Below are 18,781 nucleotides of genomic sequence, written 5' to 3' on the forward strand. Positions count from 1 at the left end.
TATCGCCGCACTATAAATGTCACTGTCTTTACGTGCGTTTGCTTTGTAGTTTGTTTTCTCGAGTGCCGCAGATCGCTGCTACTGTTCACTGTCCCTGTTTTATGGCCGTTAGTTGTCACATGCGATTTGTTTTCTCAACATTTATAGGTGGACGGACATTTTATCTTTGACCTACAGTTTTCTTACAAGTGTGTAGACGTACCTATTATAAGAAATTATATGAGCGTCATTTTGAAAAGTTGGTTCACCTTTTACTCACTCTAAAATAGATTTTTGTATTGATAATTTCCTACTTCCCACTTTATTTTGTGGTAGTTTACCAGTATAGTTGTCATCAATACTGTTGTGGCTACATCACACGTGTCACACCCGACCGACCCTCAGCCGCGGCCGTAAATCGCCCGACGACGAGATTGCATCCTTTACCTACGGAAATCGTAAACGGATTCCGTGAACGATTTACAAAAGTGGTCCAGGAAGAAATAGGGTTCATTTCAACTCGCGAGCTGCGGAGTAGTTCAAAGCTGTCACATCCATCGTTCTCCGTGGTGTTACATCAATTGCGATTTATCTAACTAGATACGTATTTAATACGTGCCTAATGCCTTAAAAATATATTACACGAGATATCAACTTTGACCTTTCTGGAATGCTTAAACTTATTTAAAGAATACAAGGAATTCTTTCCTCTCTTATAGTGTATTAAAAGTATGCGCCTTTCAAAGAAACGAGTAGTAATTAATTGTCGTAGATTCCCATGATCCAATCAAGCTGTAACACACTTAGCACGTCTATAATTTGAGTAAGAAATAAAAGTTGAGAGTTGTTAAAGTTGTAATGAAACCGTTAGAGGGGAGCGGGAGGGGGGGGGGGGGGGAGAGGGGAGCGAGCGCCACAAATAATAAACTGTGTCGTCAACACCCGGACAAATAAAACTTTACCGCCAATAAAAATATATGAAATCACCTCGCTTGTTATAAAATCCTATATAATCGTCCGGATTATGTTATTGAAAACAGTTAAAGGAATATAAAGATGGATGAGCCGTGCCCCGCGGCCACGAGAGAGGCTACAATGAATGGTGAATGTTGTGTACGACCTGCACCAGGGTGGTTCACGGAAGTTGGCGGCTAATGAAAAAAAAGAAAACAAGAATGTTACCCGACGAAAGTTTAATAAAGTTTGTTCTTTAAAGAGAAAAGTAAGTGGGGAAAGAAAACCGTTTATAGACAAAGTTTCACGGAGCCCACAAAGGGAGCGCGTATCAACACAAAGAGGCGTATTTACCGACGTCGGAGACATATCCACAAATATTGATTCGGATGCCGCCCGCCCGCTACAGCCGCACAAAAGCTTCCTCACAATGCCATTACTATTATACGTCCAATATCAGATTTGTCATTACGTCGTAATATCCGTCTTTGAGGAGCGTTTCACTAGATATCGGAGGTTTATCGAGGTCCGGGATCGAGGTTGGCGTTTATCAGAGCCGGCGTGGTGTAATGTGGTTCAGGAAGTTCCCGTTTGGGCTGCGGGCTGAAGGCGGCGGTTTTTTCGCGTGTGATAAGGAATTAACGCGGCGGTGGCGTGCCGGCGCCTCCTTACCGCGCGAGCGCCGCGGCGCACATTCAATTACCACACACGGGGCGCCGCGGCCGGGCGCCGGGTGCACCACGTGACATAATTCACTCAGGAAGGCAGCATTTCACTAAACCATTAACCGTTCACAACCTTCTATAATACTCGTACATACAACAAAGCCTCGTTTATATTCGTAACCTTATTTCTAAAAACACCTCTTTAACATTTCCAAATTTTCCTTTTTTATGAAAGAGGCCATTTAGCGCGCACCTAGTTACAAAGTAAGCTATCTCGTACAGAAATACTTGCTTATTATAAGATTATATTGTATCATAATATCGCGATCGTATCCATAAATGTTTACGTTGAACGTCATAATAAACTCGCGCGCTGTAAGGGTTATAAATTGTGTAGGCGTTCTAGATTATGTCTGGAAATAAAGGATATTTATCATTCTTTTCGCGTATTTACGCGCAGGCTTTACTTGGAGAGATATAAATGGGCGCATAAGTTGTAAGTGAGTGTTTCCACTTGATGTTGGTAGGCTGGAAGTTGGTCGCGGGTGTCTCGGCGGCGGCGCGCGGCTCATCATTAGCACAAACTTTGCAACTCCGGCGTCACATCATTAATTTATTATCGATGCGTCGCGGGCGCTGGCGGCGCTACATTTTGAATCATCTTCTGCTAAAAGTATATTGTGCCTAAAAAAGCTTTCCTGGAGCAAGAATAGCTTGGTCGGACTCACCGCGTGGGAGCTTCAATATTGTGTGGACGTAATAGTGGTTTTATATCACTTGGTGGTAATTACTTTTACTCGGTGGAGTTGCCTTTTTTGGAAGTTTTTTCGTCGCTGTTTACATAACGTTACGTGTAATACCATATACCTACAGCTGTTTCGTACCTCGGTTTCTCTACACATTCATTTTGCTTAAATTGTGACGTAGGTATATGATGTGGGGTGTTAATTTACCTACTGTTCCACGAGCCTAGTGTTTGTTGGTGTAATATTATGTTTTCGCTCAGGCAAGGATATTCTGGCTGGCTGTTTATTAAATTGAAACAAAATTAGAAGTTGTTAAATACAATACAGCCTGTTAGAAACAACTTAACTTTCTCGTGTCTAAGTCTCGAGCACGTTCCGAGTATTACAAACGGTCTTATTTACTGTCCCTTTTAAGAAAACCTTTTCATTTCCAAGTTGAACAGCTTACTTATTTACAAAAATATTACATAGACACGGCCGCGAGTGTCGAGGGCCTTACAAATAATTCGAGTGGCGTTTACAAAGTTTACAAAAAGAAATTGTCTCTACGACCACGTCTATGTAAATAGCATTCCCACTGGCGAACACGAAATTTGTTTTGTGAAATGACATGTCGCCGGTGACAGGTGAGAGTGCACCTTATTGCGTGCACACAAAGGCGGAGTTCTCTCGTTGTTCCACTGCGCGACGTTTTGTGGCCAGTGTGCCGACATTACAGCGACGTAAAACTTTTACAACAGGTTGTTGGCTTAATGCTGCTTTGTGCGGTTTACAGCGTTACAGGTCACAGCGGGAAAAACACGTAAACCCGGGATTTACCTGCACACGTCCGCCGCGAGTGCGGACATCATTCCGGTAAAATATCGACCATTACTGGCCGCAGCTCTATACACCCTTAATTGCGGGTACACTTGACATTTATTTATAGCGGAGGTCGAAGAGAGTTTGATCAAAGACTGCTTTAATTTGTAAGGTCAAGCGTGCGGAAGTCACACAAGGTCGCGGCGTGTGGGTGGGGAGGTCATTCACCCTGACGGGCTGTAGCTGAAACTTTATGAGTCGGAGCTCGCAAAACTCACAAGACATTCTGTGTTCGCCCACTGACACTGTTTTGTCATACAACTATAAATGCGGCCATGTTTTGAGCACGAGAGAACAATATTGCGCATTAAATAGACGCATTTATTGAAGCCAGCACTGACGACGCTGATGTAACACCAAATACATTTATGAATTTGGTATATAAATGAAGGCATTGCAGGTGTCACAGTGAGTAGGTACCGAGGCAAATGATAAAAATAATATAAGTGACATTGTTTATCATAAAATCAATTTAGTTGTAATCTGTCGGCGGGTTAGCACCGACACGTCAGTCGTAAACACGACGCGTTATCACCGACATGTTGTCCGACAAGTGTGGCGACAACGTTGTGTTTTACCCGACACGATAGCAATCGCACCGAAACTCGTTACGACACGTTCTGATACAACACATCTATAAAACATGTCCCAATCAAGTGCTTTCACGTTTGGACTATCAAACTCGCTATTGCTCCGCGATAGAGTTCAATATTTCTACCCGTAAAATAGTTTGGTATAATTTGTAACTTGTCACCTCTGTATTGAATGGAAACAACTAGTTGCTGTCAATTGCATACATAAAGATAAGTTATTGTTGAAATAAATTCAGTTTACGACGTACCCTGGTACCAGGACATTGCTGAGAGAGGTGTATAAATTATTAGACAAGTACCTGAAAAGAAGAAAACACGTTTGATTAATGGTGATAAACTGGGAATTTATAGTATCAAGTAAGACGAAAATGTATAAGACTAAGTGATAGTAGCGAGCGGCACACTGCATCACACGGAAGCCGCTTTGCAAGTCCATTTCACAGATTAGATAGTTAACGCAGGTACACGTGGGCACGCGCGCCGCGCTGCGCCCATCAATCCGAGTGTCCGAGAGCGGCGACACCGCGGCTCTCGACACTCGTGACACCTCTCGCCAGATTGACGCTCTCGTGAATTATTCACATCAGAAGTTTATCTCGAGTGTCCCGACACTCCCCGACACCGACGCTTCTGTGGGAAACGAAATATGATGCGGCGGAAGTGACAAAGCACAGTATTTATCGGTGATTTATTTTGCATTAAATTAAACGGCCCGTTGAATATCGATGAGGAAACAAACGAGGTCGTCTTAGGCTGCACAATAAAGTGCTACGTTTATATTAAACTAATTTCAGCGCAACCAGTTCCCGTCCCCGTTCACGATCGTTATCTATTTCCAGAGTGATACATCGAAGCCGGAACGCGCCGCGTCGCCTGATATCGGCTATAATTCTTCCTTAAGCGTATAAAATGCCAATGATGAGCATGTTAAATCCGGCGCTAATCTTACTTAACCTTTTTAAAAAAACCCCGCGAGGCTGACATAAGATTGATGCGTCGCCGCACGACCGAATTATTCATGCCGCGACGACGTCATCCATCTCGTCGTTCTATCACTCGCTGCTCACCGCCGCTGCTTGCAGGGCGCGGGGAAATACTAGACATCAAATCTACCCCAATCATCTATCGTTAGTGCAATGGACCCACAACGTTTCTGGCGTTTAAAAGGCTTCATGTTAACAAACAAATCCCATATTTGATTGCAGGTGGACACGCTTTTACTTGTAGGTTCACAATACTGACTAAATGACGCGCCAACCGCATGTTCGTAACCAAATCACACATTTATTTACCCAAACCGACAGAACGGTTGCGGTTACATGAATTCAATTGAACCCTCTTCAAATGTGTTAAACGCTAGTGGAAATGTTTATATATTCTGCTGACCGGGTCGGATGGAAATCAGGTTAGCTCGGCAACCGGCAACCCTATCGCGAGACATTAGCCCCGACGACGGCGCAGTACACGCACCGACCAAATAAAATAAATAAATATGGAGTAGATTCGCCGGATGATCCCGTGTGATTGATGCATTGTCTGAAAATACTCCCGCCAGACACTCGCTTAACTCTCGTAAGCGACCCTCGACGATAAGTATATTTCAAGACTTTTGTTGACAAAGGATACGGAGTTAACATTCTCAGTATTACCAAGTAAGATTTCGTTAATATGCGTAATATTAACAGAAACAGATCGAGTTACATGAATACGTAATGCGGTATTAGTTACAGAATCAAATATCAATTGATTGGGTACATGCTCAAATAATTTCGTATATCGATACGTTTGGGACTGACGCAAATCCGCTTGACTTTGACGAAGGTACAGACATCGGATCCTCGCAAATCAAATTTAACTCGATGAATTCGATTCTCTAATAAGTACCGTCACAGGGAAAGTAAACAAAGGGAAATAAAGTGTGGAGTAACGTGGCTGAGGCACGCACGCCCTGATGAGGGAGTCCAATTAACTAATTGTGAGTATTTGTGACCGAGTTACAAGTAGGTGCGCGGTAATAGCAGCTGACGTGTTCACGGCCCGTACCGCTGTCGTCGTTATCCACTTGACTGCCTGATGCTGCCGGCCTGCTTGCATTACTGCTGTGGGAATGCCCTTTATTGGGATGTAAAAAAAATATTTTACTTCGATTGTAATTTGATCTTATAAAATGTGACGATTTGTAATGAAGATTGCTGTTGTAAATCATTACCAGTTAAGTTGATTAGTTATTTGAAATTGTAAATAAAAGTAAATAATACGAAACGGATAATACGAAAGTATATATTTTTCCTCTTTCTTAAAAAGTAACATCAAACAAACTCGAGAAAATTCACCATTTTAAAAAATACTGAATGATTAATCAATTGCTTAAACTAACAGCAATTACAGAAAGTTAGCTTGATGAAAAACAATTGCCGTAGAAAAACGAATAGTAGGGGAGCTGCTACTAATTGCACTTGACACGGCCTGAACTGTGACTCCAGAACTATGTCATGCAGACGTAGTGCCGGACGTATAAAGCAATATCGGATCCAATGTCGTCTCTATAGATAATGTTCGTACCATCAAAGGCATAAAGCTCAATCTCAAATGCACGAAGCAGATCATAATGAGTAATGCAAGTGATGAAGTTGTAGACGCAAAGTACATACAATTGGTGTAACAGAATAGTTTATAAGAGACGTCATTGCGACGAGCACAGAGCACGCGTTGTGTTGTGAATGGGTTATTCAAAAGCACGTGTTATTGATTGACAATCGTAAAGATAACATGTTACGTGACTTGGTAAAGGATGTTCGCAATATAAACCTAGTATGAAGTGTAGACAACACTATAAAGCGAACACATGTAACTGATGAGGAAGACTTAAAATAACAAGACAGCTCAAAAGTTTCACGGCGGGGTGTTAAACAGTGAAAGACAATTTAATAAGCAAATAAAACACACTGCGTTTCTTCATGTCAATGTCAAAAGTCAAGACTTCTCCGAAGCTATAATTTGGTAATATATAGACAAAGTATTTTATGTGGGGAATACCACTGCTGTGTTGAGGTCCTGGCGAGTACGTGGGGAGTGGGACCCCCTGTTGCCGGACCACCGACGTCGCGACACCGAGTACCGCCTAGCGCCTCAATGGAGCGGGAATATACGCAACAATATAAAAAGAACTAAATGGAGCGGGGGAATAAACGCAGCGAAGGCAATTCAAGGGACAAATAAAGTCAAAATAACGGGCTCGGCAGCAGCGACATTTATCAAACTTAAAGAGCGTATGTGGGCTTCAGTGTTGCTGCCTCGTTGGGATGATCACAATGATCTGATATGGTAAGTGAATAAGTATTATGATTACTAGCATCACATTTTGTTGGTCATGTCATATTTTATGTTGTATGCGGCGTGCCGTATCCAGCGCGTCGTACGGCCCGGCTCGTCAGTGATGGTATCTCGTCATTGTGTTCTGGCGGGAGTGATCCCACGTCCCGATACCGCGCAGCTTGCGTGCAGCCCGCAGGCCACGTCCCGCCATGTGACGTCCACTTACACCCGGTGCACTGAGCAATGACTGTGTAAATACGGTTTATGCCAGATATTTTAATACTTTTTGTTTCGATACAGTTTGAGTTGTCATTTATTTAAAATAAGTAAGTATATGCAATATTGATGCTATAATCAAAATCGGGCTTTGAAGTTGGTAATTTGTCTATCATCTTTGTCAATAGACAAATCCAAATCTTCTGGGAAGTGTCGTTGTATCCCGCAATGCCGCGGGTGATTTATGTCATTTTTTGCGCGAGTTCCGGCCGCTGTGAACGGTGTTTCTATTAGCCCGGCTGTTGTGACAACGCAAAAAACTCTATTGTGCTGTTAAAATCTATTGTAAATAAACTCCCATCAACTAGGGTCGACTATAAAGTGCATAATTTCTCGCTTAATTTTATGAAGTACTTTAACAGCATTTTGGTTCTTTATAAGCGTCAGGAAGACATATTTCTTGTTAAGGTAGCTAATCCTCAATTTATATCTCTATAGTTACAACATCCTAAGCATATTATTGTTCTTTGAGATTATTTTTAGATAGGAAGAATAAATTGACACATTATGTGACAAAAATCATGTGTGGGCCGCTGATGTGTATCAGCGAGGAGAGAGCGAAACGATGTTAGTACCAAAACATCCGATAACTCGACACAAGCCGGCCGCCGGCACGACCAACAAAAACAAACTGATTTGTTAGTCGATGAAGACCTTCGCTTGTTTTTATTCCCTTTACCAGGATTGGTTTTTAAGATGTTACAAGAAATATGCAGTATCATCTGTGATCGGTTTAAAATTTATAACATCGATAGAGTTTTTTATTGCAGACCACACGTGGTCAGCCTTCGATTTATGTAAATTAAGAACATGATAACTTTAGCAAAAAATCTAAAAGCGATATAGAGATAAGGAAATAGTATGACAGCTAATATGAAAGGATTGTAACCTTATTGGATTTATTATTTATACAGAAGTTGATGAATTGATGATAGTGATTAATCGGGAATCTGGATGACAGCTCTCGAAATTAGAAAATTAGTTGTTTGTCACTGACACATTCAAACTTGAAACAAGTGTAATCACCGAGTATGTAGTAAGTACCTAATACGCTTGCTGTAGTGTGTAGCGGCAGCAGCGGCACCGCAGTGGCAACTAGATCGGGTGTGAACGATGCAACAAATGAAGATTAATCACCGCGCGCGTATCGCTGGATCGCGCCAATTAGTGCTAATATAATTTCAGCACGGCGTGATGTTCAGATCGTTCTTCAGACGACGCTCAGATAATCAATTTCATCATAACCATTAGCTAAGCTTATTGCATATAACGTAATTATTTTACAGAGTCTTACTATGTGGTTGTTATGACATATCGTAAAATGCTGAAATACAGTTACTATATCTACATTAAATATTAATACATTTATTAGAGAACGTTGTTCCGTTTATAAAATCAATGAATAACATGTCTAGTGATTTCCACAAATTCAGCATTTCTTTTTCTGGAATAACTCCAACGGCTACAGACGGTACATAAATCATTTCACTCGAAACGAGAAATTCTCAACTTGCAGCAGTAATGTGACAATGACGCACCTTCAACAAGTGTCCAGTCTCCTTCGTCATCTTGATGACCTATAAAAATCTTAAACTTTAGATAACTTTAAAAAAGTTTAAAAACTTTTCGGAAAATTATTGCCGAAGATAAACTGGATAGATGGACGCTCCCGGAGACTTGGTGACGTTTATGAAAGCACGTCCTTTTGTGATCATTGCTGTTGTTTATATTTGGTGAATGTTTATCCAGCCACATAGCTATTTGCCTGATAATTATGTTAATAAATCTTATGACTTCTTCAGTTCCTGGACGATAATTTACATGAACTCGTTTAATAATAACACCACCAAAGAGGTGGCTCATGCGGTGCGATGAGAACACTGATATCACAGCGTGTGTGGTCGCTGGGAATCGAACCGCAACCCGGTTTGTCGGAGGCGGTCGTGGGAGCGTCCTCGCCGCTGTCGAATGTGAGCTCAAGTGAGGAATTACCCTCAATTACGATAATAGCTATAATTATGTAACAGATATTTTCAGGAAACACCGAGACGCCGGCAATTAGAATGAATAATTGGAGCGTTCCTCGCGCGATGAATTAATTCTATTATGTTGGATTACCCCATTTGGTAAAAAAATGTGGTAAGATGCGGGAATAAATTGTGTTGTTTTCTTAATAGCATCTAAGTTGCTTATAATAGTTTAATAGAGCAGAAGCTACGGGATAATAATAACAGCGGTTGTTTATCGTCAAAATAAAGTTTGGTTGTTTTGTGGAAGCAAGGAACAAAGGAACTGCGGAATAGATCTCATGGAGCGTTGGAAGATAAACTTTATTTGAGTCAACAAATAGCAATGAACGTGACGTAGTAAACAGGTGTCGTCAGTCGGAAATAAATATTAGATGCGGCAGTTAGTTCCAATCACAGGTGCGAGCGAGCAGCGCCGGGCGGGGGCTGGTGTTACTGCATTATTCATGCTGCAGCCATCGGGAACCATTAACATTTTAATTATCCGCGCTTTGCTTAGAAAATGCAGCATTACTCCACATCCAGGTAATGGTGCAGCCTGCGACGTGATTGCCGCGGTCCACGTGAACTCATAACTCGCGCTTTCCCTCTTTAATTATCATGTACAAGGAACCAGAGGAATGCAAATTGTAGAGCAGAATATTTTTGCAATTAGCCACAGCGATAGAAATTACGAGTGTATTAAATAAAACACTCTACGTCTAGGGAAAACGTGAGGATTTTAGGTAATCAATCGCATGAATTTCAAAATCAAAAACGTTAATTTTCTCCTAACGGTAAACAAAGAGCTTGTAAAACTAAATAAGGCATTGTATTGACGGTTCTATCTAAACGAGTTATCTTTCCAAACAATTGCAAACCAACCATCTGTGTGTGTTATGGAAATCAGATGGGGATCTTCGTAGGATCGTACAACAAATATCAAAGTTCAGTTCTCCATTGTAATTATAATGCTGTTGTAAGTGGGTCGAGCGTAAGAATACACACAAAGTGGGATCCTAGAATGCGAACAGCTGACTGACGTCTGCCGATGTACTATTGTAAAGTTTCAACGCAGGATTTCAATATTTTAACCGTACCCGTATGTGTGTATGCACGTCTGTTCTGTCAGAATTTAACAAATATGACGCCACTAGAAGAGTCTTGATTATCCGGTGGTTACCCTCAATTACGATAATAGCTATCGGTAATATTATAGGGTATGTGACGTCACGATAGATTGAATGTGGCGCCCTCTAGAAATATAATGTGAGGACGAAATGAAAAAAATCGGATCTTAGTGTGTTGGGTATCAAATGAAACGGCTTAATTTGTACATTTGAAATATTTACATATTATTACTAACTTTTACTAGCGAATTTTCGTGTATTTACTCGATATACGTTGAATTGATAACATGACTGCTCATACATGTTCCGGATAGGTTTCATCTCCAAATATTGCATAAAACACGTAGCGAAAGCATGTTATTTTAGTAAATAAGACCCCAAAATAATACAATTTCAACTAATATTATTGACTAATAAAATTGAACAATATTTTTAAGAGAGGAAAAACGTCGAGTCTTATAAAAAAGTATAATGAATTGGTTTCGGTAATATTATTGGGTAGATGAAAAATATAACGCCGAAAGAGAGAAACTTGAATAAATAGATACTATCGTATAACAACTCTATTGAAACACAGACATCTCAACTAAGATTAGGAGTTTAATTATGTTATAGCTAGGTAGTAAAAATTGCTACTCATTCCGGATACGTCGAAGTGGACAAATTAAACAGCCAACATGTACCGTGATATAGACATAATTTATGTAATAGACTGGTAACTAGCAATTACTATGCAGTGCAATGCAACATAGTTTTCTCATAAAAATACCGAAGGGGTTTAAAGTTGCTTTAAGGTGTCCTTTATCACTGTCTGCTCCGGGGTGTTAGTCAAGTTGTAGTGTCGACGTCATGTCTATGTTTAAAAAGTATGCACATTCGTTCACTGTTTTACTCATGGACATAATTGTAAATGTTCAATTATTAAAGTATCATTTAGGGCGTGTTGTATAAACCAATAAATTAATCACGTGCCATCTAACCTTATTCAGTGGCACGTGGTGCATGAAATACTCGAAGTAGCTACTTCAGCTCAGCGTAACACAACGCAAACAACAAACCCAATACTGGCCGCGCGTATCTTATCTTCAGCCAGGTTTGGTGTACATTTGCACGATATTTCAAGCCCTAAAATACAAGCAATATCTAGAACGTCAACACTAGTGTAAACAAAGCTGAGTGCACTTACTGTCAAACGTATTATCTTTGCAAGTGTTGGAACTGCTCGTAAATTCAGCCCAACGGATAACTGCCGGTAGTTATTGCTTATGGAAGCGTTTCTAAGTCATTTGTTCGCAATGCAATCGCAGTTTGCAAGCCATTGTAACCCGTGTACTGCACGGAAGACGACCACGTATGCAGTTTGGAAAAGTTAACGGCCGTTACACTGTCTGGTATTTTTTAACGTACTCTATTCTAGCGAAATGTTCAAAGGAAGTTAATCTAAGGACGTGTGAGTGAGTTTGCAAAAAATTGTAAATCAATGTCACGTGGAAAGATTTGAGTTTAGAATTTTACGTTGGCTATGGATTTATTTCTTAAAAAAATATATTTAGGTACTTAGTAATTACTTGTTGTAATATGTTTTTTTATTTCGCTTCGTAGATTTTTAGTTTTAGAATTTGATTTGCGAAAGCATGTTTTTGATTTGGTGAAACTATTAACCAGTCGGATTGGGACGTTATATTCCAAGAGTTCCCACTTGTACTTATATCTAATGAAACGTACGAGCGAATGAATTAAAAATCAGCAAAGATCGTGAGAGTGTATATCCGGCAGTACGTGGCGGTGCATGTGGTATGCAGCCGCCGTGTCGCGTGCGGTTGGCTCGGCGCCAGCACCGTCAGCCTGTCCACCGCGTTATCATGCCTCTCAAGCGGTCTGCCAATGAGATCCTCACACTACATAAAACTCCTTTAATCGATTTATAAATTAGGTCCTCTATAAATAATGTCCTTCAGGCCTATGTAAGTATAGGATGCTATAAGAACAACTAGCTAACATGATTTATTGCATAACCAATTTAATCCAAATAAAAAAAATTAAATGACGAAAACTAAAAATTAAGTGTGCAAAAACAGTTTTCCCTCGTGTAAAATTAAGGTGGAAAGTAATATGAACTAAAAAGTCAAAGGTAGCTTGTTTACGATCATAATGAGCTGTCGCTAAAGTGAGACGCGAAAATTAAACGTAGCAACCTCGCAGAGAGTAATGTGTCTAATTTAGTGCAGCGGGAGGTGTTAAATCTATTACCGAGGTGTCGGCTGCTGGCTCCACAAAGAGCGCGTCTGTACCTAGAGCTAGGTCTAGACTAGACGGCTTACTCCCGAACGGTGCGGCGCGGGCGGCGAGGTGAGAGGCGAATGAAAAAGCGCCAGGTATTATGGAATATTTCACGCCTTTGTATGACGACGGTGGAGCTGCGGTAAAAATCGTTTGGGAGAATAATTTGTCAAAGGGGAAAGATTTTTATAGCCTTAAAATTTCAAAGATAAAATTGTTAAACGCAGTTGATTGGAGTCACACAGAGTTGAGTTTTCACTAACAATGGATCAAAGGATGAAAATAAACTTGATAAATCCTTTCATCTCTATCGCATCGCAAAGCTACGTGTAGATGACGTAATTGAAACACATGTCGGGAGTGTCATAGTACTGTGTTCAATTAGTCCAGTGTACGCAGGATCTTGGCAAATTGTGTCGTGGAGCTAACTAGTGACGGGCTGCGCCGGCCCGGGCCAGGACGCGCGTCGCGGCGACCGGCGGCGAGTGTGGACAAATTGGATCAAAGCGAGCCACTCTATGCCTCCATACCAGGCGACACATTTGCATTCCCTGCGCCGTACGCTGGCGAGAACCTGCTGATTAAAACTGTCAGGTGCTGCGTTGCGGGAAACTAAGTTTAGGAGCGCACTATATGTGCTGGATTCACTTGGATTTGGATAGGTAGATAGACGACGTATCGACACTAAATAAGAGCTAGACGTCAAGTTTCTGAAATTGGCTTTGTCCGCTTAAAAAGCTTAAGGCCCTAGCCAGTTAGATCCTCAGCGCTCTCTATTTGTCCGGCCAAGTAGTTAATGTCATCTGAAGCAAACCTACAATAAGTCACTTAAAAACAATTAGGTAGATGAATCATATAATACTATAAGATATCTTTTTCGTACGTGGTATAAACAAAATTCAAGTTATTGTCATTCTCGGCCGATGCTCGTTCACTACACTTTAACCTCTCCTGAATAAAGTAACTGAGCTCATCTTCAGCCAGCACGTAAACGATCCAAAATCGCCCGACGTAAATAATAACACAACAAGCAAGTAAAGTATCCACCAAAAGTTAGCGGGATCCGGGGCTCGTTCCGAAGTCTGATAAGAATAACAAGACGGCACCGGGTACAGAGTGCGCAGAGAGGAGGCTGCGGGGTGAGGGGGTGGGCGCTGCAGGAGGTAAGACACCAGGAATTTATTCAGCCGGAGCAGAAAGTTTCCCGCGCGGCGGAGCGTGCGTGAACAGATGCCGGCCCTTTGACGGTTCGATTGCTCTAGTCAAAACCTTAAAAAGTTTCTAAAATTCCAAGCTGACACTGGAGCTTGGTGGAGAATGACCTGGAACTCGAAACAAATTCTGTCTCTAAAATCACCAGATGGGACATCGAGGTGCTTAACCGGTCACGGAACATTGGTCTAACTCTAATATCACAAGTAAACTACATCGGTACTTAGGGAGGTGATTGGAAGTGTACCGGAAATGAGTACATTAGAATAAATGTCAAAACTCCCCCGGCACGGCTGGCAGGTGAGTGGTGGCGGAAATTAACGAGCTGTTATCGTCCCGAAATTAACCGTTCCCAGCCGGAAGCGAACCCCGACCCGCCACCCGCCGCTAATGAATTACTGGGACACTACGCACTGCTTTATGAAAGTTTTGTACACTAGACCATCTTTCCACCTTTTACCGTGGACTGGGAGCGAATAAAAACATAAAGCGTGTAGCTGCTTATCTTTTCGGACAGGCCTTAGAAGTCAACTGAGAGATTGTGTCTTTGCCATCATGATAGGCAGTAGTCACCTGACTGACCGCCAGTCTTAGAAATTTGATTATTTGTGCCTCTGCTCATCCTTTTCGGTAAAATGGGCGTGGATTTCTAAAAGTGTTTACTACTTAGACGCACTCTGTTTTAAACCTTTAATTAGCGCTCAACGCAACAACAATTTTCTCTGCGAGTCCGCGGCGACGGTTCAGCAGGTGCGACACGTTTCACGTACCCTCACTTCAATCAAGTAAAACGCATTTCACAAACTGGTTACCCTTAAGTGGCTAGTTGGGAAACCATCAAAGTAATGTCTTCCATTACTCTCACTGCATTTTATCAAACGGTGACACAATTTGATCTGACGACGAGATCAGTCGGTTATCTCAACGCCGACATCTAATCTCGGATGATTGCCTCGGACGGAGCGAGCCGCGGGCTGCTGCCAGCGTCCAGCCCCGCCTGCCGCCTGCACTCTCTGGTAGATGTTATCACCGGCTCCGCTGCGATCACACTCGATCACCGCGCGGCGACAAATTTACTCAAGATTAAAGCCGATGCCGACTCAACGGATATTGAAATTTTACGAGCGAAGCTTTCAAAAGATATTTTGGGAGTTCCCCGCCGCTTTGTGTTTACTTTGAAACATTTTAGTTCGGAGTTATTGGTGTGACAGTTATGTACAAATAGACGTTCTCGGAAAGTATATCAGGTGAGAACGATTGACAGACGGCGAGGATGTCGAGACCTATTTAATTTTGTCTGGAGTCAATCTTGGACACCTACTAAGGTTACAACGAAGCCGTTGTCTCTTTAACGCTAAGTGATAGTACAGGGTGCCTCGCGTAGAATTTCAATAAGGAGCTTGTATGCCTTATACAAAATTCAGCACGTGAGGCACCCATTAATATTTAGTCGGCGCAAACAAAAGCGTGTTGTCTGAAAAAGCGATTATCTCCATATGCGCCTCCAGAAGGGTTCCACGGGCACCGGCGGAGATACGGAACCGTAAACATGTCTCCGCCCCGCTCCCGCCCCGCACCGCTGCCGCGGGGTGTGTGCTCCGAATTAAAACGCGCTTATCTGCCTAATGCTGTTTACTTTTTCCAAACATATCCCAAGGCATCATAGCGCAGATTGCTAAAAAAAGTAACTTATTTCTCTTCCATTCTTGCCGCTCCCCGGTGTAAACGAGAAACAATGATTTGCTGGTGTTTTGTACGTTTTATTTTACACAGAATTCCCAATTTTGTTGCTGTTTCGTGTACGAGGAATAAGTAACAAAAAGTAATACTTACATAAATCAGACACCTTTCTAATAACGTATAGAGACGCTAATTTCATATTAAACCCCCTAGTTCTTCATACCATAAAATAACGTATTCATGATCATCATAAAAGTTAATATCTAATATCTACCGTAGACGCTGCTAACCATTCATTCGCATACAAATGGTCCAATAACTGTCAACTTTGGCGTGGGCTATTGCTTCTTCAGCGATACAAAGCAGACAAGATACCATCTCGGATAACAAATAAGGGGGATGTAATTCGGTTAGCGCTTTATGAAGCGAGAGCGTCATAACCTCATTAACGTCTGCGCTTATTTGGAGTTGCTTTCAGTCGCCCTTCACTTCGAGGGCATAAACAACGAGAACTACGCACAGTTTATAGGCTATAAATTATGCGTTTTAAGTGGTAGTAAAATGCATCAGGCAGCTCTCCAATCAAATTAAACATGACACGGCGAAGGTGCATCACCCTTCACTGGCCCAGGCGCGCCGGCCGCGCACTGCGGCGGTGGCAGTGATTGACTGATGCTCGCTTTAATGTCAGTGCGCAGTACAACACTAGTTATGACCAAATTTATAGCTCTCGATATAGAGTTCCAAGTACTGACACTAATAGCACTTGACACACAAACCTAAGCAGACATCACAATCATGAAACTGGGGGGACTGTACGAGATGACAGCGCCGTCACGCGCAACAACAAACAGAAGAAGAAAAACTCGTCGCCGCGAGTATTGAAAACAAACATCTGTCGCGAAACTCGAGTCGACACCGCACCCGGCATCGCCTGGCTTATTAATGTACGTATACAACAGACACTTTGTCTGTTTGTCCCCTCGACAAACGCGAAACGAGATTTTAACACTATTAAAGAGGGGAGAAAAATTAGAAGAGTATTTGATTTTGATTGTTGGTCTTCAAACGACCGGCGCTATTAGAATGACAAAGAAAGTGAAGGGAAACGTGCCGAAATGGAATAATTTAAAAGAAAATAAGGATTTGTGTACCATTATTAAAGAGCAAAAACAATTTCCTTTTGAACGGATAGAGAATATTTTATATTATGCTTTAAGCATTAAAATTTAAATGGTTCTTTGAAGCAAATTAGTTTCATATTTCCAGACCTTTAAGTTTTGAATAACCTTAGAATTAGAAAGATAAATGTTTCGTTAATACATTGAAACAAAACAGTTCGAAACTTTAGTCTTGATCAACCTGAAATACATTGTTATTATTATATGTATGAGTACCCACTACTGAGTACAGACAACAAAACTAGGCTAAAATATCTGTAAAAGAGGAAGCAAATAAATGGTATAGCTCACTCGGCGGGCAGTAACTATGTGGAAATTCCACAGTAGAATAAGAAAATCCGACAGTAAGCCGAGCCTCCCCACGGCCGCGCGACCGGCGCGGGCGGCGGTGCCGGCAATGCAGGGAGCACAAAAACCGACCACCATTGTGTCAGATAATAAAGTGGCCTACACAATGCCTACACACACACGCTAATGCGCCCGCGACGATTGTCCGCGCTGAATCCACTGCACCAGTTCGCCAACTAAAACTTATTTATAGCCGCTTTTCAAATAAACATTAGTTTTAATGCTTTGCACAAACAATACGAAATTACCTTGGCAACTACAGCACATTAGCTCCTCGCTCTACTACAGTCAATAACTTTAGTGTTTACTATGTAATGTATCTTTTTTATTGTAACATACTGTGAGCATTATTTTCTGAACGTTCAAAGTAGATACGTGCAATATATGTAAACTATACTGTATGTTTGTTTACAGCGATCGTGGAGCGGGCCAGGCCGTTGCCAGTGATGTGTAAGTAGTGTAAGCGAACAGTCTTTACAATGGGAACGTAAAAGAGCCATTAGCGGCTGCGTGGCGTGACGTGTCGTGTGACGTGTGTGACGCGGTGTGACGCAACCACACTCATAGCCTGTATGAATGGACCAGAAAATCTGATGCCACTCTTGTTTGTACCAACAAAAAAAGTACTAAGTAACATCAGGAGCTAATAGAATTTCAATTTACGTTGGAAATTTGAAATAAAAAATATACTAACTTACAATAAAAGGTAATCCTCTTACCATTACTGATTTATATTTAGTAACAAAATAAGTACAAATCTTAAAATCTGCTCATATTTTTATGCAAAAATGTAAACAGATACGATATATAAACGGCAAAGCGTATAAAAATATCTTAAAAGTAGTAATTAAGTGATAAAATGGTGAGGTTAGGAATACTCCACACAATATCATGATGGCTCATTGGCCACATTTGCGGAACCAACGCGTTCGTCACGCCGCCGTGAAATATGACGGACATTTTACCGCGTTACTCGCTACACGACACGTCACTCCTGCACAACCATTTCTGTTACAAATCCATAAACTAATAGCCGCAGCCACATGTTCATAGTTTGAATAACGACACTGTATTAGCTTGTCACAATCGCAATGCAATACAAAGTAAAATGTGAGACTTAAATAGAGTGCAGCATAAATCCTGGTAATAACAGTAAGCATCGGCCCTCAAGCACAATGGCAGATTTATCGGATTGTGATGAACTGGTTTAGGGGTGCATTTGTAAAGGAATGTCAATAATAGATGTATAGATGACGTAAGTAATACTAACAGAGACGATATTTAGACGAGGGTAAATATGTGGTGATGCTTTTTAACATCGGTGTGCTAAAAGCAGCAAAGCGAAACGTAAAGCAAATGTTTCAATAGGTTCGACTTGGAGTGGTCACAATGTGAGTGAGTCATTTTATGATGTAAATTGAAGGCTGTGTGGACGACGCTGGCGCGCGGCTGCTGCACAGCTTGAGCGACGCCCCGCGACGTCGCTTGTGAGCTCTACACTTGAAATAATCGTCTGCTAGAAAACCTTAATCAGTTTTGCAAAGAAACCTAAACA

General features: G+C 41.5%; 1 protein-coding gene across 12 annotated transcripts in view; it reads right to left on the reverse strand.

Moving 5' to 3' along the window:
- LOC126370025 (collagen alpha chain CG42342) overlaps positions 1–18,781 on the reverse strand; it is a 238,784-nt gene that overhangs the window by 82,226 nt on the left and 137,777 nt on the right. Inside the window, exons 1-2 of one of the 12 annotated variants that reach the window (XM_050014650.1) lie at positions 17,170–17,359; positions 4,047–4,097 (exon numbers count right to left, since the gene is read on the reverse strand). The exons of the other annotated variants lie outside the window; for them this stretch is intronic. Coding sequence (XP_049870607.1) covers positions 4,047–4,062 — 16 coding nt within the window. The 5' untranslated portion in view covers positions 4,063–4,097; positions 17,170–17,359. Of the gene's footprint in view, positions 1–4,046; positions 4,098–17,169; positions 17,360–18,781 lie in introns of those variants that run through there. 12 annotated transcript variants of the gene reach the window in all.

This window comes from Pectinophora gossypiella, chromosome 10, assembly GCF_024362695.1.
Source record: "Pectinophora gossypiella chromosome 10, ilPecGoss1.1, whole genome shotgun sequence".
In the NCBI taxonomy this organism is placed as follows: Eukaryota; Metazoa; Arthropoda; class Insecta; order Lepidoptera; family Gelechiidae; genus Pectinophora; species Pectinophora gossypiella.